At 42.9% G+C, this 27,711-nt stretch overlaps 2 protein-coding genes across 6 annotated transcripts; one reads left to right on the top strand and one right to left on the bottom strand.

The window, feature by feature from the left end:
* Positions 1–26: 26 nt before the first annotated feature.
* zfyve26 (zinc finger, FYVE domain containing 26) lies at positions 27–23,684 on the bottom strand. Of its 5 annotated transcripts, none has more exons than XM_037486319.2 (43): positions 23,581–23,684; positions 22,732–22,977; positions 22,498–22,573; positions 22,142–22,228; positions 21,846–21,983; positions 21,012–21,351; positions 19,845–19,969; positions 19,531–19,695; positions 19,357–19,445; positions 19,113–19,264; positions 18,798–19,004; positions 17,376–17,957; positions 17,019–17,183; positions 16,553–16,698; positions 16,095–16,338; positions 15,612–15,875; positions 15,349–15,468; positions 15,014–15,196; positions 14,559–14,792; positions 14,202–14,307; positions 12,926–13,767; positions 12,162–12,361; positions 11,881–11,985; positions 10,825–10,947; positions 10,429–10,605; positions 9,195–9,444; positions 8,800–8,892; positions 8,371–8,558; positions 8,099–8,235; positions 7,736–7,764; positions 7,408–7,544; positions 6,996–7,216; positions 6,057–6,204; positions 5,428–5,637; positions 4,470–4,685; positions 4,038–4,235; positions 3,814–3,894; positions 3,610–3,737; positions 3,305–3,470; positions 3,092–3,151; positions 2,721–2,903; positions 2,502–2,552; positions 27–2,288 (listed from the first exon to the last, which is right to left on the bottom strand). In XM_037486319.2, the coding sequence occupies exons 2-43, from the start codon at positions 22,932–22,934 to the stop codon at positions 2,076–2,078; spliced, it is 7,782 nt and encodes a 2,593-aa protein (XP_037342216.2). In that variant the 5' UTR covers positions 22,935–22,977; positions 23,581–23,684; the 3' UTR covers positions 27–2,075. The 5 variants fall into 5 exon arrangements, with proteins under 5 accessions (XP_037342216.2, XP_037342219.2, XP_037342217.2 ...); XM_037486322.2 differs by having other exon boundaries at positions 22,732–23,003; positions 23,581–23,678; XM_037486320.2 differs by having other exon boundaries at positions 22,732–22,980; positions 23,581–23,678.
* Positions 23,685–24,226: 542 nt separating this feature from the next.
* Positions 24,227–27,707, top strand: si:ch211-10a23.2 (Galectin-related protein A-like). The gene is made up of 4 exons (XM_037486393.2): positions 24,227–24,379; positions 24,679–24,764; positions 26,418–26,598; positions 27,359–27,707. Exons 1-4 carry the CDS (start codon positions 24,353–24,355, stop codon positions 27,500–27,502), a joined length of 438 nt encoding a protein of 145 aa, XP_037342290.2. The 5' UTR covers positions 24,227–24,352; the 3' UTR covers positions 27,503–27,707.
* Positions 27,708–27,711: the final 4 nt, after the last annotated feature.

Here is a 27,711-nt window from a genome sequence, read left to right as displayed (position 1 = left end):
GGTTCGTCTCAATCGGGAAACGTTGGATACAATGAAATAATTATTGCACAGAACAAAAAGTGAGATTATGTCACAGTGTTAATGTGGATTGAAACGTTGAACATTTTGGGAAATGCGCTTCTTTATTTTTTTGTGAAGAGCAGTAAACCACCTTCATGTCCGTAGCCTATATTTATGAAGCCAATGCTAGCAGCCGGCTAACTTAGCTTAGCTTAGCATAAAAGAAAAGCAGTTAGCTGTGATGAACAAAATCTTGTTTCCAGTTTCTAATTTAAGCTCATTTAACCTGTAGCCAGCATGAGGCTCTTATTGAGCATTAGTATTGTTCAGAAACTAATGGAAAATAAATTAAGGTCAATATTATTTCACAGTTTTTATTATTTAATTTCATTTTACAGGGGGTGGAGAAGTTAATTACATTTAAAAAAATCATCAGTCCCTGCATCCTCACAGCAATCACTATTTCATAATTTACAATATATTTTTGTAGGTTTATTATGTATAAAGTGCGGCAGTGATGCGATAACAGTGGAAGTTAAGGGGGATTAGAGTGCAACAATGTCAACACTGACTTTTTTTCATCTCATGCTGACACAAATTAATAAGAAGATCCGTCTGTCTCAGTGCTCAGACGAGAGCGGCAGAGGGAAGCACGATGAAGAGACAATATCTGCTCTAAATAAAGACGACCTTACAAATCTTATCCAGAGTTGTACAGTTGAAAAGGCAGCTTCAGCAACATGGGTGATTGTCACGTAAATAAAAACATGGTGGCGATGCATTAGCACTGGCCAGGGTATTTCATAGAGAAAACATGCAAAAACTTAAACATCAAAAGAAAAATATGGCAAATGTTCAATCCCTTTTAAAACATTATTTGATTGATTATCTCTGTGAGTTAATTATTGTGGATTCATACAATTCAGGTTCGTTTGTCATGTCTCCCACAACAAAGTGAAGAGCATGGTTTAAAAATAGCACCACTCTAGGAAATGATGTCCAGTAAGAGGAGACAAGATGAGACATAAAAGCATAATTGCAGATGCAAAACTAACGTGTTAATATTCTGGATCCAAATGATGATCTATATTAATGATCTATGAAGCGGCTTGATTTCTGTATCCAACCTAAAACTTAAATTTCTCAAAGTCATTTTAAATTACCTAAAAGTCAGTTAGATGTTAATCCCCCCATAACAATAGCAGATATATGCTGGCCTCAAAATGTGCTACACACTATCAGGTAAACAGGTTCATTGAGATTTCAAAGACAAGAGAATGTCAATTTCGTCAAGGTTTAACCTTCAGGAGGACATTTACATGTAAATTCACACTCATACTGAAACAGTAAGGACATGTAAACAACCAAACAAAACAAAAAGACAGGCACCACATTCATCAGAGGCTCTCCAGTCAGTTAAAGATATTTTCCCTTTTGGTTGAGGTAGGAGATTAAGTCTAATACTGAGTTGTAGATGAATTCATATTGTGTCAGCGCAAATGTATCGGGTCTCATTGCAGCCTGCAATAGTTGTTGTCACTCCGGTCCAGTAACATTACTCCTTCTCAAAAAAAAAGTAAAGCAGAACCTTTCCATGATGGAAATAAAGCACAGTGGTGATTCGCCGGTACTACGGACAACAAGGCTGCGATCATCAGGGTTTCTCCAAGTTTCCACTGTGTCGCCTCTGACCCCCACCAAGTGTCAATGTTACATTACCGCCCCTAAAAGCTACATCACAGGATCATTGAGTACACCTGTACATGACTTCAGCAAGGTGAGAATTTAAACTCTTGGGAGGGACCCAATGTACTACTTACAAATACAGTTAAGGGCAGACACCAAAATCCTTTTGACCCCCGTGGGCCTCGTTAGCTGTAAATCCATCATTAGAATAACCTGCAGCAGCGGACAACCAAACATGTAACGTGTGCAACAGCTGCTCTCCTGTTCTATCTATGTGGAAGTTTACTAATCCTCCTCCCACATGTCTGTGTAACGCTACGAGCCCTGGATCCTCGTATTTGAGGCTCAATTGCTTTCAGTTGGTGTTTGCGTAATCCCTTGTTCTGCCATTACCTGGCATTGGGTCGGCCCGGGCGCTGCTGCGAGGACTTGCCGTTGTGTTCGGACAGCCACTGGGTACAGATGTTTTGCATCACAGAGTCCTGTGCTCCGTCAGCAGCCTGCAGGACATCCTGGACCAACGGGCCGGCTCGACTCGGCTCCAGCTTCACCGCCAGCAGGTAAGCTGGTCTCAGTTTACCGCACAACAGGTAGGCTTTGATCTGCACACAGGCGGGATGACAGTTACAACAAGGGTACATTGTATAAAACATCCGTGAACACTCGTTTCAGTGACAGTTTGACCTTCTTGTGCAGGTCGTTTGAGTGTGGGAGGCTAATAGGATTACGGGAAAATAGGGAGGAAAAAGATAGTAACAGTACTACCAAAGTGAGGTCAAACAAGGATAATGTCAAACAGAGAATCATACCATTACCTTGCTATCTGTGCTCTTAATCTCCAGAATGAGACCTTCCAGTTCTTTGGCCTATATCAAATAAAATAACAGCAAAAAGCCTTCATGACCAATGTGGGATGGAATTTGCCTGCAAGCACTTGGCCCTCAGAAGGAAATGAATACACAAAGCACACATTGTACCGCGCCGTCACGATCAGATAACCAAGTACACTCAGGGCCTCGGTGGTCCGTACTCACGTCAGCTGGTCCCTTGTCTGCGATGGCAACACAGTTGAGGATGAGTGCGTCACAGTCGCTCTTGGTGGCGGTGCCTGATTCACCGACACATTTGAGCAGCTGCCGTACGGCTCCATACTGCCTCTGGCGGATGAGCCTCTGGCCGGCCCGCACGTACACCGCCTGCGCCTCCAGCTGGAAGTCCTGAGGCAGGAGAGCGAGAATCAGAGGATAAACACATCCCAACAACTTTTTAAATAGAAACCCCCCCCCCCCCAAAAAAATGACTGATGTGCAAGGGCCTTTTGTCTATTATCCAAGTGTCAAGGAATTATTGTGACATAGCAGAATGCTTTCTTAAGTTTTAGATGACAGCAACTCTCACAACATACCTGTATGACTCTGTATGCAATGCCAAAACCTTCTTCTATGTTTTTCCCTCCAAGCATCACCTGCAATGACATGAATTAAAGACATATTGCCCATTTTAGGATGAAAGCTGGCCAGAATTTTCTCATGGGATCAGGGAGAATCTATATATATATTTGTACTTTTCACAAAACACCCAGCTCTGGGAACTAGGACAATCACAACTGGACCCTCACCTTGCAGGCGACCTCAACTTTCATGGGGCTTCCTCCGAACAGTGTAGGTGGTGCGCTGGACTCGGGGGAAGAGGCACTGTTCTTTGTCGCCTTGGAGGAGGACGCAGCCTCACAGCGTTGGAGGAAACGGGTCACCTCCAGCTGAAGCTCAATCGTGTTCATATGCCTGACAAAATGATATAGAAAAGATCCATACTAAAGAAAAAATAAAGATATTGGACAGGTGTGTATGGATGAAAAAAATATAAGATCAGTTTAATATTTATCTCCGTCACTCAAACAGAAACAAAGATTTATTGAATAACCTGGACACATCACCGGATGACATCATCTTCCTTAATGAGTTGACTGTAGCTCTTCTCTTCCCAGCTCCCCGACCTTGCTGCTCCTGCAGGTATGTCCTCAGGTGTTCTTTGGCCCTGACTAACCAGCGCTGAATAACATCAAGCTCAAGGTTAAGTTACATATAAAATGTTTTAAAAAGTTGCAAACTGCAAACAGAGATTTACCTGATGTTCTCCCAGTTCTAGGTAGGAACTGGCTCCATGAGTGAAGAATCGGATACAGGTCATGGCTGCCCGCACCTGATCCTGTCCAGGTAAACAACATTTGCCATATTACAGTATTAATACATTATCTAAAAATAATAATAATAATCTAACAACACCATAACATCATTATCCAGTTAAATTTTTTTAATTTCAAACAAATGAAAATGATTCTGGAGTCTGACCATCATGAACTGCTGGAGCTGGTACAGAGTGTTGTAGTAACCCCGGCGCTGCAGGAACTGGCAGGAGGCGATGAGGTAGCGGCTGCATGTTTCCAGGCCAGGGTCAAGTTTTTCCAGTATGCCCTGCAGCATGCCCAGACGCCCCCGCTCCAGACTGGGCTGCAACACGCCCTCCAGAAAGACCTCGTCGGGGCACTCCTGAGACACGAGACAGACACATGTGTCGGACGTGCGTACATTCTTTTGTCTTCGCTCATTAGTCAGTTTACTAGATGTAAGTACTGTAGCGACACACCCGGTACGCTGCTACTTGTTAAACCTTACAAAAAAGGATTACGATTTCATGGTGCTTATTCTTGATCGTTCAATTACATTAAATGAAACACACAGACAAAGAATGGCTGAATGCTCCTTACGAGAGCTGCGCCTCACCTTGTTGAGCAGGTATGTCAGAGCCTCGGTTATGCAGTCGTGACGCATGTAGAAGCAGATTAGCGCCATGTGAGTGCCATATGTGTTCAGGTAGTAGAGACACTCCTGGTGGAGGCTGCTTCCCAGCGTCGGACCCTCTGGCCGATCCACAGGACCGGCTTCGCTCAGGGCCTCCTCCAGCTCCCGCAGGGGCGCCAAGATGTCCTCACCAAAAGACTGACGTAGAGACACCGCACAAAAGGTTATGGATTTATTGGAAAGAACATCCACATTCAAGTCATTGAAGTTTAATAATATACAAGATAGAGCTTATTGTAAGTGGATTACAGTAGTCCCAGAGGATTAAAGGAATTTAACAAGGTTCTCTCACTTAAAACTCCAGCGTTTTCCTGTTTTTAGTAGTACAAAATATGATGCAGCAATATATACTAAAGAATAAAAAAATGTTTTTAAGAAGGATGTGAATTTTCAATTGCTGTAAAAAAAAAAAAGGAGAGTCTCTGTACAAATAATTTAAATATTTATATCAGTCAGATTCATGAATGTTTTACAGCCACTTTGTAGTTGCTGGGATGTATGTGTCTGCTTCACTCACACATTCTAAATTGATTTAAAAAGGTCCGACAAAAAAAACATTTATTTCTTTAGTATGAGCTGCTCATTTTATTTTATTGTAAAAAGCCCCAACTACTATTCCAATCTTGTACCACTACTAGAGCACAATACATATTTTTCAAGAAGAACGTATGTGGCAAGTTTTCACTTGCAAAAATAATGGTGTGTGTGTGTGTGTGTGCTGCCGATTACGTGCAAAACCAAAACAAAACATCTCTAACTTGTTTGCAGTGCCGCTGTCACGCATGAGCACAGCACATGTTTATGTACTACAACAGAGGCCTTGTATACTGGACTGTGCCTGCAGGCAGCATAGATGTTGCTTAGATAAACATTTTCCTACCATGGCCACACCGGGTTGCACTGTGGTCTCCAGGTGCTGCACAACCTCCTGCAGCAGTAGGGGGCCCAGGTTGAGCTGGTTGCGATCCAATGGAGGCCTCAGAAAGCGGGCAAACTTCTCCCTCGCTGCAGAAAGGTCACCTGCCTTGAGAGATGCCATCCCCCAAGCTTGCCACACGCCGCTAGGATCCAGGCCACTCTTGGTAGACACCTGGCATTAAAGCCAAAAAACCAGTCTCAGCAAGAAGGGTTATGCATAGATTCTGCATAGATTTCTATGGAATCATTCAGTTGATTGGATGAGGTTAGGAAGCTTCCTAACTGCTCGAATGTTTCAAGGTTACAGATTTTAGGAAACATGCATGTGCACCATGATGGTCCTATACTGACGTTTTAGAGTTTACCACCTTGAAAAATACCATAATGGTCAAATACCAATTAAAATTTGGACTTAAATAGAATCTGTGGAATGACAGCAAAACATTACACATGATTGATTATACAGCCGTGTTTCATGATAAAACATTGGTTCTTTGAATAGCGTAGCGGTCCACCACTCTACATGCTAATTAAGGGAGCCGTTTTATCACACAAGTTTAATTTAAACAAATGAACCACCAACGGGCTCACCTCCACTGCCAGCTGGTAGTGCTCTCCTTCCAACAGCTGGTTACGTAGACGCGTGACAGCAGAGTTCTCCAGAATGTCGTCCAGAGAAGGGATGTATTTGTAATTGGCCGTCACTAGGATCTTGAGCACGTCTACTTTGCTGATGTAACTGTGGACACAGAGAACAAGAAAAAAAAAAGGAGGAAAGATAATTAATTGTTTGCGAGACCAATTGGATGAAGAAGGTAAGAGAGCTGCTTCCATGGCTGCTGCAGTGCATGAAAATACTACTAAAATGTTGGCTGTAACAACTTTGTGGATCCCAGAACTCACCGGCTCAAGTGTGCTTTTCCTACTGTCACATGTCAATGTCTTCTGTGGTTAAGGCCGGAAGGCCAATGTTAATTAAAGGTTATACACACCTTTGTTCCCACCACACAGGAGTTTTCACTAATGTTACCTTACACTTGCTCCTCTGAGACGGCCATGTCCAGGCACGTACAGTGTAGTACAGCCCACTCAGTGTTTCTGTCGTGTCAGTTATCACCTTGTGGCATTCCTGCAATAGTTGCAGCCAATTCCAAAAACCTGCATTGACCTTCAAGTCTTTTGGGAAACCTTAAATAATGTTCTACCTCACTCACAGTAGTTCAAGAGATATTACTTTGAACGCCGTAAGGTCTGTGACTTCTCACCACAGTGTGTGTCATCATTTCGGAGAATAATGAGACGCAGACCTCCAAGCAGCAACTTTTTCAACTCTGCTCCATCGAGTATGATTTTTCTAACATGATCTTAAGGTTTTTCAGACAGAGTTCTTTATGAAAATGACTGGAAATAATTAACTGTTTAACTCCCAGCCGGAGATAGCACCACCATCAGCCATATCTTTCATAAGGGACTCACCATATAAATGATGTCCGTAACGTTGACTGAAAGACACGGGTTACATCATCTTACCTGTCACATAAGGCCAGATCATGGCTGCGGCCAACCTTAACAAACATCATCTTGGCACTGAAGAGCAGCTGCTGCATGATGTCGGTGAGGAGGCAGGCGTCCACCTCCGGGTTGGTCAGCTTACGAGACAGAGATCGGCAGTGGGTGATGAGCCGATGACCACAAGCCGTCTGATCATTGTGCAGAGACAAGATTGCCACGCAGAGGTACGCACTGGGAGCCTTGGAGTTTTAGGAAAATAAATAATTTGTCTTAGTTTATTCTTCTGTATTTTCGTACAGAAAAAAAAAAACATATTAAGCTTGTTATCCTGCACTCAATAAGTAATTCTACATAAGATAATCTTTAATGTTAAGTAGAGTAGCATTTAAGGAATCTATGATGGTCAGTGTTGGTAGAATTGAAAAATGACCTGCTCATAGTAGAATTCGGTCCGCAGCAGCTGGTTCTCTGTTTGGTTTGGGCTGAGTCGAATCTGTCGTTGGACCACTTCAGGCAGATGCAGCATCCCATCGAGAGCTTCCTCTGTGACCACGGTGCTTCCAGTTGCTGCACAAAGACAAAAGAGCAGGGAGACAATAAGTGAAAGCGCATAATCATGGCCTCTATACATCACTGATCTGACCACAGCTGCATTTTGGATATTCCAAGTGTGTGCTTCTTTAATCACAAATTATTGTATGGACCCATTTTTATTCTTAATCTGATACAACAAAGGGTAAATTGTTCATTTAACAGACCTTCAGATGGATCCTGCTCATCATCAGAACTGAACATGGGGGAAAAAAAGGAGAAAAGACAAATAAATGAGAAAAAAAAAATGTGCTTTAACGGGATATTCCCTAAAATAGTATTCGGTTGTTAGTATTGTTTTTTCCGGTCACACACTTAAAAAATGAACTGAAGTAAAAGTTTCCAACATCAATTGATTTATTGTAGCTAAGTAACTGAACACTCAAACACTGACAATGCAAACAGCTAGTTGTAAAATAAAATCTGCTCAAGTCATTTTTGTGTTCTTTGTAGATATTACCACTGTTTAAAAAAAAAAAAAAAAAGGTTTTCATTTGAGGTTTGTAGTGCTTAAAAGGAGAAAGTCTTACTCTGGGTGAAAGTAGGCGTAACACTGGTTACAAACTCGGACTTCATCTCCGGGACAGCCCTCGACAAACATCTTATGTTCTGAACACGATTGACAAACCAGACGGCCACATCTCCGACAATGATGCCGCCTGTTGAACTGAAAAACCCCAAAGCACACAAGTACACAGGTGACGTAATATAATGTGAAGTAAAGCATTTTTTCAAATTTGTCCGCAAATATTTCTTTCTAATTCATGGCATCAGTGCATCGCCAGGTCTTTAGCCCGCTCACCATGGTGAACCTCTCACGCCTGCAGATCATGCACATGTCCTGCTTGGTGTCAGGGACCCAGTCCTTGCGGGCCGGCGGCTGGTCCGGAGGCTGGAACTTGGCGGATGAGCGCCGCCGTCTCCCCACGGAGCTCCGATCGTTCTCTCTGTCTGTGCTGTTGGACGTGGAGGTGTGTGTTGGGGTGCTGCCTGAAGTCAAACACAAGAAATGAATCCGTTAGAAAATCAGAAGTTACAAACCAGGAACTTCAATCAAATAATTGAAAAAAAAAAAAAAACAACTTAATTTACGTTTTTTCAAATTCTTGAGCAAGTTTCCTAAGGTTAGAAGATCAAATTTCCATCAGTGACTCTGCATGCAGGGACATTCTTTACGGGGTTTCAACGTGTCTATGGTATTATTAATATTGAACAAGTGCAGATGTCTCACCTGCTGAGGTTGCTGGAGATTCATTTCGAAAGGAGGTTATGGAGCAGCTGTCTTGAGCAGCTGTCAGCTCATCCTGGAGGCTGATTACAGAGTCTGAAAAACAACCAGTCAGATAGTTCGTTACAGGTTTTGTGTGGTGCAATGAGCTTGGAGATGTCTCAAGAACAATATCCTTTGGGGCACGAGGGCATTATGTGTTTTAAACTATTTAAAGTTATTTACAAATCATTTTCCTAGAAGGTCGATGCTATTTTTACATTTGGTATCAATATGGCAAATGGGGGGCAACAAAGGCCTGTATGGGTTTTTGTCTCAGTTATGTGTGGGTTAACATGACACAGCAGCCACTCCTACATGCAGTGTCGGCCTCCATACAAAGCTCACGTTGCACTGACCTGATCGAGACATCTCTCTTGGGGCGCACGGGAAGTCGAGGGCCTTGCAGGCGTAGTCAGACAGAAGCTTATCGATGTCCTCGGGCGCGAAGCCGGCCTCCTGACCAACCAGGAGGCTGCGCAGGGTTCGCACCGCCACGTCAGCCCAGTCCACCTTCAAGTTCATCAACAGCTGCTCCAGCATCAGCAGGGGCTCCGACAGCAGCGGGAAGTACTCCTGCCTGGCCACCGGGGGCAAAGTCAGCAACACCTGGAGGAAGGAACAAGTCTGCCGATATTAACAAAACCTGAAGGCATGGATCAATTCAGCAGGTGTTGGAAGACAGTAGTTTGTTGTTTGACTAGGACTCATCTTGTTGTTTGTTGAATACTGGACAAACCACGGGACTTTTAAATTTGTATCACTCTGTGGCAGAAGGTTATTCTCTGGAAGAAAACATTTCCCAGCAGGTGGAATGGAAGAGCTCATCTTGACCTGAGCAATTGTATCAGAAATAAATAGTAGCATAATGCAGATGCAAGAAGATAAAAATAATGATAACCTTTAACTTTTCGAAAAACAATATTTACAAAGAACTTTGCGTGCAGTCAAACTCAAAAGCAACCAAAAAAAGGTCAAAAGTAAACAGACTCAAACTAATTACACCAACAAACAGCAGATACAATGGAGAACAGATGTGAAAGCCTGTTTATTAAAGTGTGTTTCTAGAGGTTTCTCACCAGCTGGCAAAGGTGAGAAGGGTTTTTGAAGCAAAAAAACAAATCTCCTTGCGGTTCAGACACACAATTATATCCATTGTCTCAAGATTGTTTAAAGTTGAGGCAAGTGAGAAAAGGAGAAGTAGAGTATAATCCTTTGCATCAGTTAATAGACACAATAATTAGTGACAAGTGCACGTGACGGGCAGCAATCACAAATGTTAAAATCACAAAGTATTAGGCGACTTAATGCAGACTTTCTGGACTCCCCTGCTACGGACAGCCCCACTTTATTGTTCTGTCCTTTGAGTGACCTCGTGAGGATATAATAATGCGTGAATATTATATAAATACCATTTATAGATTGAAAATTAAAATGATTGGTTTATGATTACTATTTATGAAATATGATCAATCTGAGGTCAAGTGGCTGATTACAAATGTCTTGTTCACGTTTATGTCACAGCACAGACACCATGCTGCTGATATCACTATTAAACACTGAAACAAATGGCATGGTGCATCATTGCCATACCTTTGAGCCCAGATGGAGGGCGTGGATGTGACGTCGACGCGCCGGAGACACCTGCCTCTCGAAATGCAGAGTCAGGTAGTCAGCCAGGAAGTGACAAGCAGCCAATCCGGGGCGGCGGTCCAGAGCGCGCTCGCAGACATCTAGGCCGACCCCACAGTCGGAGAGGCCCTCCAGCAACTACAGTAAATACGTAAGATACGAGGCACATTAAGAAAAAAACTCACTAAATATTTTTCTTAAGGCCTCAGCAAAACTTACAAGGCTTTCCCTACATACAGGAGTACACCATTATAATGATGAGAAGATATTTTAAACATCTGAAGTCAGGATGAAATGAAATTTTCAAGCCTCAATGGGATTCAGTCTAAAGGTGACCGGACGTTAAGTGGACTTGACCTGGAAAGCCTCGTCTGTCTGTCCCTGCTCCAGCAGATAAAGCAACTGCTCAGTCTGTAGCTTCAGCCTCAGCCGGTTGGATACAGGATACAGTTCAACCCACTGCGCACAGAGCGCAAACTCCTGCAAAAAAAGAAAGAAATATGTATTATATTCATATCTGTAAACAAATATACACTTACTGGCAATTTTATTAGGTAGTAAAAACCTTGCTAGTAAAAGGTTAGACCCTCTTTTGCATTCAGAACTACCTAATTATTCGTAACATACTTTCATCAAGGGGTTGGAACCATTCCTCACAGATTTTGGTCCATATTGACGTCATAGCATCACGCAGCAGATCTGTCGGCTGCAGATCTATGATGCGAATCTCCCGTTACACCACATCTCAAAGGTGCTCTATGGATTGAGATGTGGTGACTGTGGAGCCCATTGGGGTACAGTGAACTCATCGTCATGTTCAAGGAACCTGGTTGAGATGATATGAGCTTTGTCACATGGTGCATTATCCTGCTGGAAGTAGCCTTCAGAAGATGCACCAGTATTATTATTACTTCTTCAAGGTTCCTCATGTTGTGCGTCAGAGATGCTATTCTGCATTCCTTGGTTGTAACAAGTGGTCATTTGAGTTACTATTGTCTTTTTATCGTCTCCAACCAGTCAACAACGCATTTCTGCTCACTATTCTCTTTTCGGACCATTTTGTGTAAACCCCAGAGATGTTTGTGCGTGAAAATTCCAGTCGATCAGCAGTTTGTGACGTACTCAGACCAGCTCGTCTGGCACCAGCAACCACGCAAAGGTCAAAGTCACTTAAATCCCCTTTCTTCCCTACTTTGATGCCCAGATGTCTTCACTACGTCTGCATGTTTAAATACAGTGAGTTGCAGCCATGTGATTCGCTGAGGAGCAATTTGTGTTAACAAGCAATTGAGCAGGGGTTTCTAATAAAGTGGCTGGTTAGTTAATGTTTTAGATATTACAGCATTATATTTGACGTACCAGAAGCAAAGAGACACATTAGTAAACAACCTGTTGCAGGTGTGTATCACTTACTTTGGCCTCCACCATCCTAGATAACATGGACTCAGAGTTTGTCTTAGACTCCGTCCTCAGCTCCTGCCAAGTAGCCCAAGGAAACGGAGGCTGTAAAGTCAGCATCTGCCACAGGAGAAGAATCACACAATTAATTTTGCAATTTAAAGTGAAAATGTATAATCTGACAGTCTACTCAAGACAAACTATGTCAATACCCAGATGAGTATTTATCAGTTATGTATTAACGATTACTTTCATTTCTGTTGTTTGGACAGCTTCTACAGTTATGACTATATTACCCTGTGATAGATGTCCAGTTCTTTCTTCTTGAGCTCCAAGTCCGTCCTCAGTGAGGCGTCCATGCTCGGCTCACTGAGGCAGAACTCGAGCAGCTCCAGGCAGGCGGACAGAGGCCACCGCTCTAGAGCCTGGAGGGCGACACGCGCACGAAGGTTAGCGTCCTGAACGCGAAACAGCTGACCGATACCATCATCTCCATCTGAAGATAAACAAAAAGAAAAACAACAAACATCTTCACGAGGAGAAGAGCGTAGGACGGACTGCAACACGCGAGGTGCAGCTTCTTCACTTCTTTGCATCCAATGACCCGCTCTTTTTTTGTAAGAATATGTAGTATGTAGACATTGTAGTATGATGGGATTATTTTCAACATACATAGAGTGAATTAGATGTTAATTCTCTATATTGATTAATCAGATATTTATTTTTTAATTAAATTAAAATTGAGTTGATTTTTCAAAACAATATAATGTCAAAAAATTTGGAAAAATGCATCACATCTTCTCAGTACACAAGGTAACGTCTTCTATCTTCACATACGGATCCCGTGACTGTTTCAGCTTTTTCTCGGAATAAATTACTGGATTTATAATATAATTATAGCCAAACAGACCACGGTAAAACTACATGAACATATGCATTTAGCTGGGCAAAAATACTGTATTTGTTTCCAACGTATTTTTTAGATTGGCACAAGTTTCCCCGAACTAAAACATTTTGAACATCAATATACTCTCTTCTGTTAAAATGCATTATGTCTCACCTTCTAAGGCAGCACAGGCAAGCAGGCGGTCTCGTAGATCCCGCTCCTGGCTGCATCCTTGCCCGTACAGCTCCAACAGGGTGAGGGCTCGGCTGAGGTCTCTGGAGGACAGAGCCTTCTGAAAGGCCTCAGCAGCCACGGCCTGGGCCACTTCATCGTGAGGCCCAGACAGCAGGAGGCTGACGACGGGTTTCCCGCAAACAACCGCCCCGAGTCCGGCAGAAGCCTCGTCGCCCTCACTTAACAGGGGGCCCAGCAACGGCTCCGCCATGGTGTGAAGGTAGGCCCGGAGAATAGGGAACTCCTTCAGGAGGTTGTCTGCCTCGCGGGAAATCTGCTCTCCATCCAGGGCAACCTCTCTACGGCTGCTACGGAAATAGCCAGACCATCCGGAGGTTTGTGTCCGGGCCACTTCTCCTTTGCAGGCACTCAGACACGCCAGTGTGGCCAGTAGAGGGGAGCGAGACTTGAGGAAAGACAGGGCTGACGGCGTGAGGAGGAAAGAGCTGGTGGAAGGAGGAGAGGAAGCTGAATGAGATGGAGGCGAGGTGGAGAGGATGGTTGGCGACTGGGAGTTGTCCTCCGCCGAGTCCTCAGAGTCCGAGCTCAACTCGGAGCGAGGCTCTGTGATTCCCAGAGTTGACACGTGCTCCTGAGCGTGCTGCTGGAGCAGGGCGGACAAACTGGCCACACCGAACACTCCGCCATCGTTCTTGGCCTCGTTGGAGTCGCTGTCTTCAGCTGGACAGGAAATCCACACAGGCAGAGTCTCACAGCATCGCTGGACAATCACCTGCTGGACGCTCAGCCGCAGACCTTCCTGCTGCAACAAGGACAGGACTCTGGGGATGAAAACAGGACAGCAATTGTTAACTAAGCCATTGCCTTCACTGCTTTTAATCTTATCTTACTATGAAAACATTTTGCTGTCTTCAAACATAAGCCTTTATTGTGTTGCACCGTCTACTATGACCCAATTCTTCCCAAAGTGCTTAAAAAATAAAACATTATCGTAGTAAAAGTGAAAACTATTTTAAAAGATACGTTCAAACAGATGTTACTGGTATTTGTCATAGAATGGCCAAGTGAGTTTCTGCTTATTTTGTACAAAAGAGTCTATCAAACCAAAATAATATATAATAAATAAGTATTTTGATTGCAGTTTTTTTTCACAGTGCAAATGCATCACGTAAGAGAGCTTCTACAGTACAGCTGCTGTGTACCACCCAAGCATCCAAACTGAAGCCTTATGCATGCTCACACTGACAGTGCGTACCTGTCAGGAGACACCTGTCTGTCAAACAGCAAGTAGGAGAGGAGCTGAAATGGGGCTTGAAGCAACACCAGCAGTGGATTACCGAGCTTCACGTATCCGCTCTGATCTAAGAGAAACAGGGATAGAGGCAAAACCAGAATAAAACCAGGTGTAACAAGCAGAAGAGCCACAGCTGGCCACTGCTCAAGTCTGTCAGTAGTTTGGTATAAAAAGGGAGTGTTTTGCTAAGCACCTGCTAATTTGCTCTCAGAGGTTGTTATTATCAAATGTAAAGGGCAGAAGCATCTTAAATATATACTATATTAAGAACAGCATCTACACAAAATACATGAACTCTTCGATGACAAATGGCTTTACCTTCTGAACCGAGGCTGCGCACTAACACGGACGCCAGTGTGTTGACGTAGTCGAGGAAACTGCGCACGTAATCTGGTCTGGCGAGTTCTCCGTCTGGCTCGAAGGGGCTGAGCTGATCCAGAGAACGAAGCAGCTGCTTCATGCTGGAGCGCACGGGGTGGGTCTCCAGCTCCGACTGCTTCAGACTGGCCTGTTCGACCAACTGTGCCAGCAGAGCACTGCCCACGCTGCCCTCTGTTCAAACGAGAGGCCAAAATCATACCGGCTTACGCAGAGAATGCCAACATGGTACAGCTCAGATCGACTTCCGGTACTGTGACACTTTTCATACTGTATCAGACTTTACATAAGACCTCACAAATGACCATTTCTAATCCCTATGGAAACACAGATCAAAGGTTAAGAAAACAAGTAAATGCTAACGTCGTCTAAACGTGCGTGATTTCTCAGCGGACCTGTGGCGTCCGTAGCGGTGCTTAAGACGTGCAGCGTGGTCTCCAAACGTTGAGCGAGACCGAGCCGAGCAGCGATGGACTCTTCGCTCAGGGTTGGGTAGCAACACAGGAGAACTTCCTGGATGCAGCAACCAAAAGGCTGTTGGAAAAGGCTGGTGAACACTTGGTCGTCCCCAACAGCTTCTATGAACAAGAGGTTACAAAAATCCCAAAAGGTTCGGTATGTTCTCTTCATTTTTTAAATATTAAATTTCTAGTAAAGAAAGTTATTTTGCCTGTTGGTTATTATGAGATTAATTTTAAAATCGGCTAAATTTCATGAAAATAAAAAATACCTGTTTTGACAGAGCTCTTATTTGTGGCAGAATGATTCAGGATCTTGTTGATCTGCTGTAGGATCATAGGGAAACCACAGATCCCCTCGGAATGGGGAAGCTTGGGGTCAATTCTTACTCCTGGGGGGGCAGACGGGAATTAAAAGGATCTACATGTGCGAAGATGTTAATACAAACAACACTGCATCCAGTCCTACAATTAATCTATATGACACATCGTGATTAATAACAATTCTTCCAGGAAGGACCCCAACACTGCGCACCTCGAGCCTCCAGGCTGCTGCAGAGTCGGCGCTCCGCCGTGTCCAGCAGCTGTCGGGACGTCTTCCACAGCTGACAGTGGCAGCAGGCCAGGTCGAAGGCAGCCATGGCTGCAGGGCTGAGCTCCTGCAGCAGTGTGTGGAGGAGGCCGGGGGGGTCTGAGGTGCAGCGGCTCAGCCAGTAGCCGTCCTCTAGGGAGGGCATCGGGTGCACAGGGGTGCTGAGGAGACGGTCGGCTATGTCTGAGATGGAGTAGAAAGCCACACCTGCAGGAAGATAAATAAACAAAAAAAACAAGTAAACTACTGCAGATTTTTTTCACTCAATGCACTTAAAAACAACACTAACCTAAGGCTTATGTTGTTTTGTGTGTTTTCAAAGTCTGCTTGCCTGACGGCTATTAACAACAGCAAGGTTGGTTGCTTGTTTACATTGGTAATGATAATTTGGGGAAGGGGTTGGAATTCAACGTAAGAAAAAGGAACCTGCAGCAGCAGCACTGCCGATGGCCTGCAGTGTTGAAAGCCCGCTGCTGCCCAGCCGACTCCTTCCTGCCACCGACACAGCAGCCGTAGCCAAACCCTCTGAGGAGGATGAGGATGAAGTCCTCGACTGGCTCTCCATCTTCTGCTCCACCCGTTCCAGCTCCACCAGCACTTCTTTGTAGCGCTCCATGAACGCCAGCTCACCACAACAGACGGACGACTCCAGGTCAAACACCAGAGACACCTGCGGGAAGCCCCCCCCCGCCCCAAAAAAACACCATTTGAAGAAAAAAAAAAGGTTTACTTATTAGTTTAGTAGGCATAAGAGTTATGGGAAGTGTTTGTAGTCGTAATGTATGAGTAATAGCGCTGACATAACTTCAAAATTCAGTTACTAAAAAAACCCCAATAAGATTTGGCATAAACACACAAGACGACGTGCAGCTTGCCACACAGACCTGATGAGCCTCCATAAAGTTTCCTTGGCGGATACAGGACATGAGTAAGGACTCTGGAGGGGACAACATGGCGGGGACGAGCCAGGTGTGTGGACCTCCATATGGACAGACATCCAGTTCCACACAACCCGTCCCTCCTCCACCATCTGACAAAGAACAAATAAACTCTCGTAAATACGCCTGAAAAGGCCAAAAGCCTGGATTTTAGTCATTTCATTAGAGCAAATCATGAATTTACTGCCACTAAAAAAATGGATTAAAAAAACTTGCCTTTCATCTAAATTGTCTGTTAATGAAGATTAAAGAAAACTTTTAACTCAAATTTTACAATACAATTATGAATTGGGTTTATTGTGTAAAACAACATGGCGTAGTTGGCGATCAAACAATTTGATGTGATTCAATGTGATTTGAACAGACCATATCAATCCAATAGATAAAGGGCGTTCTGCTGTGTACCCGGTACCTGATGCACTCGTGCTAACTTGTCCACTGTGTTTCTCCCCTGAGGTTTGTCTCTCTGTAGCATGTCTGCCTGGTCTCTTCCTTCTTCTCAGGCTCGAGCTCCTGCTCCGTCCTAGAGTAGTGACAAGAGAGCTGACCTCTGACATCCGGGGAGCCTTCTCTGAAGCTGTAAGGATAATTTACTATCAAGATCTAGACAATCAATGCCACAAATCGTAACTCCCAAAAATAACATGACCACACATGTCAAGGTGAGACACCACTTCAAATGTTTGGGATTTTTAGGTGTTGATTTTCCTTTGCCAAGGTAAATAGAAATAATAAAAAAACTGAAGGAGGAAAATCATGTCCATCTCACCACGCCCACTGCCCTGATTGCTGGTGATGATCTGCAGCCTCCACTGAGCCTCTGCGGTTCGTTTGGACAACCTTTGCAGACGAGGCCCGAACGTCTCGGCCGTCACCGAGCAGCCAAGGTTCTCCGCCGCCTCGGCTTCTCGAAGAAGCGCTCGTCCCGCCTCCTGGCCCTCGTGGCCCTCGTGGCCCAGCACACGCATGCCCTCCAACCCTTCTTTCAACAGCTTCAGGAAACCCGTCATGGCCGTCACATCGGCCAGAAACCCCCTGCGGCCCTGGATAAAGTGGCCCAGCTCTAGGTGACTAGGGTGGGCTGCTGCTGGTGAACCTGAACGCAGCTTCCAGTTCTCTTTCCTGCAGCACTCCGTCTCATCCGTCTGCGCTTCGGTTCCCGACTCATCGCTTGTATTTCTTGCATCTAGTGAAGGTTCTTCTTCTTTTGTGATCTGCACAGAAAAGTCAGCGGTGGACAGGAAGAGAAGGGAGAAGATGTCCTCCAGGAGCTCCAGGCGGAACATGGCAGGAACGGCCTCCAGATAGAGCTGACACTCTGACAGGTAGTGCTGGAACGCCAACTGGCAACCTGGAAAACAGAGGTCTGAAGTCATTCTGAACTGTAGGAGAAAACAAAGAGGTCAATAAACAAGGACAACAGGGTCCAAAAATATTTTCATCATCAATTCATCTGCATATTCTTTTTTTAGGTTCGTTTGGTGGATGAAATGTAAACAAAAGAAATAGTGAAAACTACTCATCCCACTTAATCAAAATGTGCATTTTGTGTTTGACATTATCGTTAGAAAAATAAATAAACGAGGGAGCTGGGGGAGGAGTTAATAACAAAATATTCTATTGGATTGAAAATGGTTAATTTACAAGAAAAAAGCCAAATGTAAAAATAAAATTGCGTTTGGGTTTTTTGTCTCGTAATAGCAAATAGCTTCACTATTTAATGTTGTATAGGCGTCATCACGCCATCGCTCTGCCGTGTATTGGAGGTGGCAATAGTTTTGTGCATAAATAAGGATATTGTCACGTTTCATAACGTTGTCCCTTCACTGTTGTATTCCCTGTTCCCCTCGGCATCATCAACAACAATGAAAGATGTAAATATCAAAAATGAATAATGATTGCGATGCAGTTAAAGGGCGGTCCAACCAACAAATGCTTACGCTGTGAGGATTTGTTTATGAATATCAAAGTGATGTCTTTAAATGGGGTTTTTTGTCAGTCTAAAATCCAAAGATATTCAGTTTAATATGATATAAAATGGATGAAGCTGCAAAGTGGTTTGTGTCCAAAAATAACGTCAAATACTGAACTGAACTTATCTTGCAACAAGATTATAATCAGCTAAAACAATCAAACCGGAAACTTTCAATCATCAAACTGATCTTTGAACACTGAAAAAGAGCTTTGGTACCTTCTAAGGGTGTTGTGTTTTTTTCCATTTCTGCTTCAGAGGGCCGGTGTTGCTGTTGCTTCATTGGCTCACACTCTGTGCATTTGGAGTATTTATGTGCATTCACACAAAGAGCATACACGGCATACTTCGTGGCACAGAAGCCCTGGAACAAAACTATGTTCCTCTGCACACCAGAGCTGAGATTAGGAACGACCTCAGCATCTTCTACAGGGAAAAGACAGTTTCATTATTCATTATTTTTTTGGCAATCAACCTCAAAACATTTTTGTCAAATGGACAAACAACAAGAAGGAGGACGATGAAGATGCTGACCTGTTCTTGCTGGATTTGGCAGTTGCTGCAGCAGGGCCAGTATCTTGTGCTCCTCAAACTGAGCCAGAGGAGTCAGAGAATGCAGAATATAGAGAGCGGAGTGGTTGTCAAGAGTGTGCAGCTGTGCCAGCAATGCTTCCATAGAAATCTCTCTGTATGGTAACAATAATAAACTATGTAAATATCAAAAATGAATTATTGCTTGCGATGGAGTTAAACGGCGGTCCAACCAGCAAATGCTTACGGATTGTTGTTTTTACACCATTCAAGTATTCCAAGTTGAGAGGACAGAAGATCAGAAAACTCCTGCAGAACGGAGTCGTTGGCTGGTGGCTGAAGAGACAGATTGTCTATCAGCAAAGCACACTTAATAGCTGTAGTAACAGCAGCCAAAGCGGCAGTGCAGCGGATGTCTGACCTGCTGTTGGTGAAGGATGCTGAGCAGCATTTGGGCCGAGCTCAGACTGCGACACTCAGTCCATCGGAGGAGCAACAGCAGACGGGATAAAGGCTGGAACTCCAACCTCAGTAAGTCTTTCAGCTGGGAAAACTCCTCGTGTTTAATCAGGTCAAGCGCAGTTACCTGCAGGAAGCAACCAATCCTATTACATTACCGCATCTCATCACATGCAATGGCTGACCAACTTCACTTGACTCTCACGATCCGGCACATGAGAAGTACAGTCATGGTACTACTGAAAAAATACAGTGTACACTATTACTTTTACCTACCAGGACCTGCTCAAGGAAGTGCTTTCCACTGCTAAGGCACTCAAAATAAATGATCTTCCACATTGATGGACGATCCTTATGGCAACACAAACTGAGAGCCAACTTCTCTGCTTCAGGAAGTTCCACTAAGAAGAGAATATGAGAATAGTGGAAACAAGTTGAGTCGTACGATCCATTACACACTATTCAAAGTTACCAAATAGAGTTTTTAACTGGTTACGAAACAGAGTCATTGAAATAATGAAGGCTCTGTATGACCTAAGATCGGGAAAAAGAGAAAGACAGGAATACTACTAAAATCATTTTTACCGCCCTGGGGTTGTGTGTCTGTGCCAGACGTTGAAGGTGCAGTTTACATCCATGTCATCAAATGTCACAGTCACATTGACCCTTGACCCATTGTCCATCAAACTCTATTCAGTTCATCCTAGTCAAGCTGGATGTTTGGGCAGTTATGTACAACACAAGGAGGCAATGCTCATGGAAAAGGATTTTATGGGTAAACCATTCAACATTTATTTTGGTGCCCTATTCCTTATTTTGTATTTTATTGATACAAGCTTGGTTTGCTTCATTAGTAAAATATGACTTGAATAGGAACCAATGTTTTCATTATGTATAAGCTGAGCCATGAATCACCACTATTTGGTTTGATGCCATATTGTAACAGAATGGATATTTAGAAAACGAAAGAAGATTCATGCAGACGCTAACAATGCTGCAGACTAAAATCTAGTAAGCAGTTGCAGCCACAGAAGCAGAAGTGTGATCAAAAGAGGAAGAGTTGATGCCAGCATTTGTCCTTTAAACATGCAAGAAAACGGTTGTATTAATCTCTTGTATCTGTTTTAGTACAATTGAATAAAAAGACAACCTGACTGCTGAAACAACTCAGAGGAGGAACTGATTTATAGGAAGTTTTAATATTCAGCTATTTTCAAAGCAGAATGTTCTAAAAAAAAAACAAAGATCATTTAAAAGGGCAACATCAGAAATTCAAGCAGAAATCTATGTTTGGTTAAAGCATGAAGCAAATCCTGATGATGAACATCAAGCAATGATCAACTTCATTTCATAAGTTTTAGAGTCGATGGAGAGAGACCTTTATGCAGCACGACAACCTGTTTGTATTAGACTAAGCATCATCATTAAGCTCACTCAGTCTACCTTGTGTATCAGGCGCGCTCCTCAGGAGATGATCCCGCTGAAGTCTCAAAGCGGCGGAACAGTAAACAGTGACAAGGGCATCGCAGCGGGGGCGGAGCAGCGAGCTCAGGATCCTCTCCTCCTTCAGGGGCTCGTTTCTGGCGGCCCACAGCGCCTCACACAGCGCCTCCAGCTGCCCGTCGCTTCTTCCAGAGCTCCATGGCATCAGGGACAACACGGCGTAGATCTCCTCCACCCACTCCTCCACCTTTTCCGCCGTTCTCTCTGGTTTTCCCAGTGCCTTAATTAGGTGCTGAATGAATGTGTGCTGCAGCGTATGGTCCTCTGTGCACGACCCGTCCTGTAGGAGAGGGGAAAAAAACAAGCAGGATCTATGCATGGACTTAATATTCTTAAATTGGATATCAACTCCACAGTTATTTATCTATCTATCTATCTATCGATCAAGATAGATAGATAGATAACTGTTGCAGGGATTGGACAATATGCTAAAATCACAAAAAACAGAAAACAACGGTGTACAATATATAGACCCACTTACTATGTCTAAGCCATTTCAGATGAGAAATTTGTATTAAAGACACTCGTGAATATGCAATATGCACGTGAATGTATTTGTCTGACATCAAATGACTTTGATGTCTACAAAAATTTTATTTTTATTTTTATTTCTATTTTTACATTTATGTCTAGTCAGGACTCAGGAATCAGGGATCGTTTATTGCCATAATATGTCAGACATACATGGGATTTGACTTGGCGGTCAAAGTTATTTTAAAGCAATTTTAAAACAATAGATTTTAATCTTTTTTTAAATTTTATTATTGACTTTACCTGTAAGAAATGTGTTAAAATCTGGGCCAGTCTGGGCTTCTTTTTCTCCAGTAAGGTTCGTAGGCAAGACTCAACAACAGGATCTGTTCTCTGTGAAGCCTCAGTCGACTTTGTTTCCAAAAAGGCCTGGTGCAACTCCTGCTGAAACATAACTTATCTCAGTCTATAGCCACAACATGTAAAACAGAAAACATCCAGTTAATCTCTAACTAAATAGGTAAGGGCTTTTCTATATATTTATTCCAACTTGCTTATGAGCAGCAGAGAGTTGTATAATTAGATGAAATGATGATAACCTTGAGCACATTGTCTGCTATGCTCTCTGAGCCCAACTCCTCCAGGAGGAGAAGGAACTCAAGTTCTCTTCTGACGTCAAGAGGGACCTGAAGTGGAGAGTAAAACAGAGAGTTATTTTAACACATCCTTTCATACAACGTTGACTGCTTTGTGAAGTAACAAAGTGCAGTTTTTGAGATTGTCTTTGCAGTTGCAACAAAGCATTTGACAAAAACATATTTTGTAAACAGATACAGAGAAGCTCTAAAATACCAACATACAGCTGGAGGAAGATGTGACTAAACATCTTCTTGAAGAGTAAATCAAAATAAGCACAATAGAGTGAGCTACAATGCTTGATTCTTCATGGTGTTACCTGCTCTTCTGTCCATTTCTCCAAAACCTGAAGCCAGAACCAGGCCAGTTTGTGTGGACTGCCCACAGACTCCCATCTGCAGAATGAACAAGCCGTCATTAAATCCACAGCACAAATAACACAAATGCAAGCATTTTGCTTTGAAGCTGTTGGAGAGTTATACGTTCTATTAAGACATTTTTACACTGAAAGAAAAATAACAAGCGCTTGTGAGCATAAAGCAGCAAGACTTACTTTAACTTGTAAGGATGGCAAACGATAGCTTTGATTATGTTTCGTAGCTTTTCTGAAAGTCCTCCTGTTGATCCGACCAGCTGTGGCACACAGGCATTGGCCAACTCCCACTCTCCGTACTGCAGGCACCTCTTGAAGTACTCAAACAGGTCCTGAAGAAAGGTCTCAGCCTCACGGCCGAAGGGATACATGTCCACTTGCATCGGGACACCCCTCCGATCAGTTGTCACAACTGGACAGGCAACTCTGCTTCCATATAGAAAAGGAGGACGCTTAAAGAAAATATATTTGTATCGGCAAATAATCATTCATTTTAAAATGACTTTTGCATACATGTACGGGATTATTTGTTGTTTACTTCACACATCAGTAGTATTGTATGATAATCAATTTATGAAAAAATGGGTGTTGGTTCTGGATAAGAAGCTGTAAAGCTTTCTATTATACAAATAGGATTTGCATTTGTTTCTACGCAATAAATCATGTACGGCAATATCAGTGATGTTTTACAGAATGTAAACTGATTTCTTATTTTGCAAGTGTAACGTTACCTTAAGGTGGGTGTTCAAACAAACCATGAAAGTTGAAAATAAATAAAAACACCGGCCGAATGAGGTGCACAGCGAGAGGTACTAAATAATACACGTTTAAAATGTTTCCAACGTCTCCTCTCAGACTTGACAGCAAAGATACCTCAACGTCTCCTGTTAGCAACTTTAGCATTAGGCTAGCTACAAATCTTGCTGACTGAGTGTAGCTGAAACATTAAGTTAGCCAACTTCCGTGACAGCTGGGAGGAACACACGTAAATCAATAACAATTTTCCGGGTGTTTAATAATGTAACTTACTCATTTATTTGTGATGTTTCCCCCGATGGGGACTATTTACACTCCTAGCTACTATTATCTCTTATGTTGGTTGGAAGGCTATGTGCGTGATAACGAAGGTCATGTGACCAAGTCAGCTGATTCTTCAACGCTGGTTGGTCAAAGGTTGGCAGGAGGGGGGCGTTCCTGTTTCTGGGGCATTCAGTGCTATCGGAAACCCTGCGATTCAACAGTGGTTCACACAGCATTGTCGTCAGTATTATTATTGTATTTAAATGTAGAAATAAGATACAAATCTAATAGAAATAAATGAGGTATACTGAAGACATTGACACTGTACTTATTATTATTATAGATTATTAATTATCAATACGACGGTACCTGTTTAACGAACTGGAACCGTGACCAGTGAAGGCATCATTAGATGGATACTGTTTTAAAGAGAAGCACGCAATGTGTACTTCCCCATAGAAATGAGGGGCGGTCCGCTGCAAACCAGCGACAGAAAAGCATTGACATGAATGTGGAGGGATGAACCCACACTTTAGTTTCAGTCCCATCACCCACTTCATGAACTAACTTCTTTTCTAAATTTTCCTTTTGTATTGAACTGGTTTAGTAGCTTGTAATATGCGGCCCTCCCCCTCTCCCCTCTGCCTGTCTCCCACCTCTGTCACCGCCAAATTGGGAGCCTGTCTCCATGACAACGTAGAACAGGAGGGGTTTGCCAGTTGGAGTCAATCAGTTGGCATCATCGCTCGAAACCTCCACACTGCATCACGCCCTGAGTGGAATGGAAGAAAAGGACAAGAAAGAAAATGTATGTAGCTATACAATTTTGATTGAGAATCTGATTAAATGTATAATATCCCATTTAGTCATGCATTTATTGAAAGAAATACATATTGTGCAACTGAGTTACTGATTGTTGAGAATGTGGATCCACCAAGCTATTGTTCCCAGCGGTGCTGTGTGGGTTGCAGCTAACGGCAGGTGCAGACATCAGCAGACTGAACGATCACAGAGCACCACACCGATATGATCTAGTGTGCTCAGCGCTACAGGCCTCATTCTGTGTGCCCGCTCTGCTCTACCTGAAACACCTCTATTGTTTCACAGGGGGAGTATACTGGAGAGATAAAGGGTGGACTACGGCCTTCAATGAAGCTGGTGGTCATTGGAATTATTAACAAAGAACCAAAGAAGTAAGTCCACACCTTTATTTTAATATTATAATTTCAATTAGCCCATTGTTGCACAAATTACGTGGCAGTCATTTAATGTTATTAAAATAAAATGCTGTGGCTGATAATGAAACATGATTTCAGACGGCTGTTGTCTGTGTTTGAGTGCAAAGACACTCAGCAAGTCCCCGTCCTGGGAAAATATCTTTGCAATGCCAGTGTGTTGCCTAATTATGGGCTGGTATGTGAATGTGCGTGGTAGAGCTTAAAAATCCCATGAAATCTGGATATCTAAGTCACACTGGAATTTCTTTGGTTGATAACATCAATTGGCTAATTACACATTCAGACATGAGTTAAGTTTCAGTACAAGATGATTAATAGGCTGCTTGTAAAAAATCAAAATCAATTGCTGTTTAAAAATGAAATCGGCCACAGATCTTTCTTAAAGAAATATTGGTGAGGTTATAAGGACGAATGGTCCCAAAGGACCATTTTCCTAAATGCTGCATGCATTGTGACAGAACTGTTTTAGGTCGTTATGATACTAACTCCATTATTAAAAAGTACGGTCAAATGCTTATTTGAATTTTGGTAGCCAGATCAGGTCAAAGCGTATAATGTAATGTAATATAAGTATAAAAATGTTTGTACAATACAGATGAAATAATAATCCAATTCTAGCAGGTAAAAGTATCATATTTGAGTAAAAGCATAGAAATATCCTATAAAATGCTCTGATACAAGTAAAGTTAAGTAAAGACACCAGTAATGGCAACATCATTTAATAAAATAATTTAAAGTAGAAGTGTACTCATTATGCAGAATGGCCCCTGTCCGTTTCCTGTACTCAAACATAGTACCTCAGAGTTGTCCTGAAGTACAGCATCCGAGTAAATAGAGCTTCAATTGTAATAATAACCATAACCATAACCAACCAAATTACCCTGCAGGAATAAGAAAATGTTGTGGTTAAACTGACTATCAATTATTTTTATTCTTCATTGTTTTGATAAAGACCAGAAGATGTCACTGTTCTCCAAAGAAACAAACATTAGGTAAAGCTTTAAAATAATGTAAAACTAAAGGCAGACAAAGTAAAGCTACATGATATAAGCAGTGGAGCTGAAAGGATTCAGATCCTTTACGAGAAGAAATACTCAGTTATAGTTCCAAATAAAAGTCCTGATTTGAACTTGCTACTCAAGTAAAATAATACATGATATAATCATGACATGTATTTCAAGTATTAAAGGTATTCAATGCATTTAAGTAACTGCTAATCACCATATCCCCATGAATATCCTAATTATTAGTTACACTCAAGTTATACTTACTTTCATTACACATGAATGTAGATATTATATCATTCTTATTAGATTACTCAGAGCCCGAATAGACATCATTACATTATTTGATTTGTCCAAACCTACAAAGTCTTACAAATAAAAGTAAATCATCTTTATGAAAATTGGCACATCTATATGCATTTCGGTAGCTGGAATCACAAAATGTTTTCCTAAATGATCAAAATACACCAAATTATCTGCAAACTGACTAATTGTAACTTAAGCTGTCACATAAATGTAGAACGGTAAACAAATAAAGTACAAAGTACAATATCTGCCTCTGAGATGCAGATGTCTTGACGTCTGTCCCTTCCTGCCCCTTCAGCATCGAGGTGATCCTGTCCAGTGAGCCCGAGGAGGAGGACACAGACGCCGATGTGGGATTCCAGCTGAAGGTGAGCTTCATGGATAAGGCCGTCCAACGCAACGCTCGCCTGGCTGGAGAGTGGGGAAGACCTGAAACTACCCTCTCCTACTTTCCATTTGCACCGGGGGAGTCCTTCAAGGTACGTTTATTGGCCTCTGACATTGAGGGACGGTCGGCCATTATGGTCGAACAGATAATATCCGTCCTGCCTCTTTTTCCCTTCCCTGATCTCTTCATTTAGAGCTGCTGGAGATCTTCCTAATAAGGTCAAATAGAAAGCGTTATGTTTAAACATTATTTCATCCCATTGCTTGGACAATTCCCATCAACCCTTCCCTCCCAATCCTGGTCTGAACAAGATACAAAGAAAACGTGGACAAGCTATGACAATGGATGCAGGCATACACGGGTTCCTTGATGAACTGGCACAATACAAAGGGAGACCCAGACTATATATATATATACACACAGGGTAGGGGCACAGGTGGAAACAATCAGGGGGAGGGCAGACAATCAGACCGGGGGGACGGAGTGTGATAGACTTTATGTGTCATGGGTACAGAATATGTTCAGTGCATATGACAGTATTAAGAATTTCTACTTATAATAACAGCTGTACTGGATATAGTAGATTAACAATGATAACAGTAATAGTAACTGTGTCAGCAATAGTAATGTGACTACAAATATTGATGACAGTAGGAACAGATAGAACCACCATACAAAAAAGGACGCAAGGAGAGAAAGCACAAAGACACTTCTTTAGTGTATAGATATAGGATGGAAACGTTTTACTGTGTGCATGAAGATCTGTGACTTCTCTGCTCGTGCTGTTCTTTTTGCATTAAACACAAAACCTGACCTTCTCCTCCCCCTACCGCTCCCCCTCTGACTGTCAGATAGAGATAGTTTGTGAGCACCAGCAGTTTCGCGTCCTGGTGGACGGACAGCCGCTGTGCGGATTCACCCACCGGCTCTCCCAGCTCGCCTCCCTCACTGCCTTACGCGTCTTTGGAGACCTCCAGCTCACCAAGGTGGCCTAACGCCAGCGCTTCTTTGAATGAATTAACCCAGGAGGGGGGATGCGGGGGGGGGAGGAACAAAGGGACGCTTGTCTCGTAATCACGTGTCGAGTGCCTTCACTAGATTACCTGTTTGGGGACTTGAAGTTAGACTGAATGTACCGGTTGTCAGTGTCTTAAATCAAGCGAGCAATGTGAAGTGAACTGTTGCAATCGTGGTCCAAGCTCTA

This window comes from Pungitius pungitius, chromosome 14, assembly GCF_949316345.1.
Source record: "Pungitius pungitius chromosome 14, fPunPun2.1, whole genome shotgun sequence".
NCBI lineage: Eukaryota > Metazoa > Chordata > Actinopteri > Perciformes > Gasterosteidae > Pungitius > Pungitius pungitius.
This window is presented reverse-complemented; position numbering and strand designations above follow the sequence as displayed.

Coding starts and splice junctions, on each gene's coding strand:
- si:ch211-10a23.2 (XM_037486393.2), top strand. CDS start 24,353: ATGGAAGAAAAGGACAAGAAAGAAAAT. Junction 24,765..26,417: donor ATTAACAAAGAACCAAAGAA/GTAAGTCCACAC, acceptor CTGCCCCTTCAG/CATCGAGGTGATCCTGTCCA. Junction 26,599..27,358: donor CACCGGGGGAGTCCTTCAAG/GTACGTTTATTG, acceptor TCTGACTGTCAG/ATAGAGATAGTTTGTGAGCA.
- zfyve26 (XM_037486319.2), bottom strand. CDS start 22,934: ATGCAAGTGGACATGTATCCCTTCGGCCGTGAGGCTGAGACCTTTCTT. Junction 5,638..6,056: donor ACTACCAGCTGGCAGTGGAG/GTGAGCCCGTTG, acceptor CTTTAATGCCAG/GTGTCTACCAAGAGTGGCCT. Junction 3,471..3,609: donor TCATCCGGTGATGTGTCCAG/GTTATTCAATAA, acceptor TCATTTTGTCAG/GCATATGAACACGATTGAGC.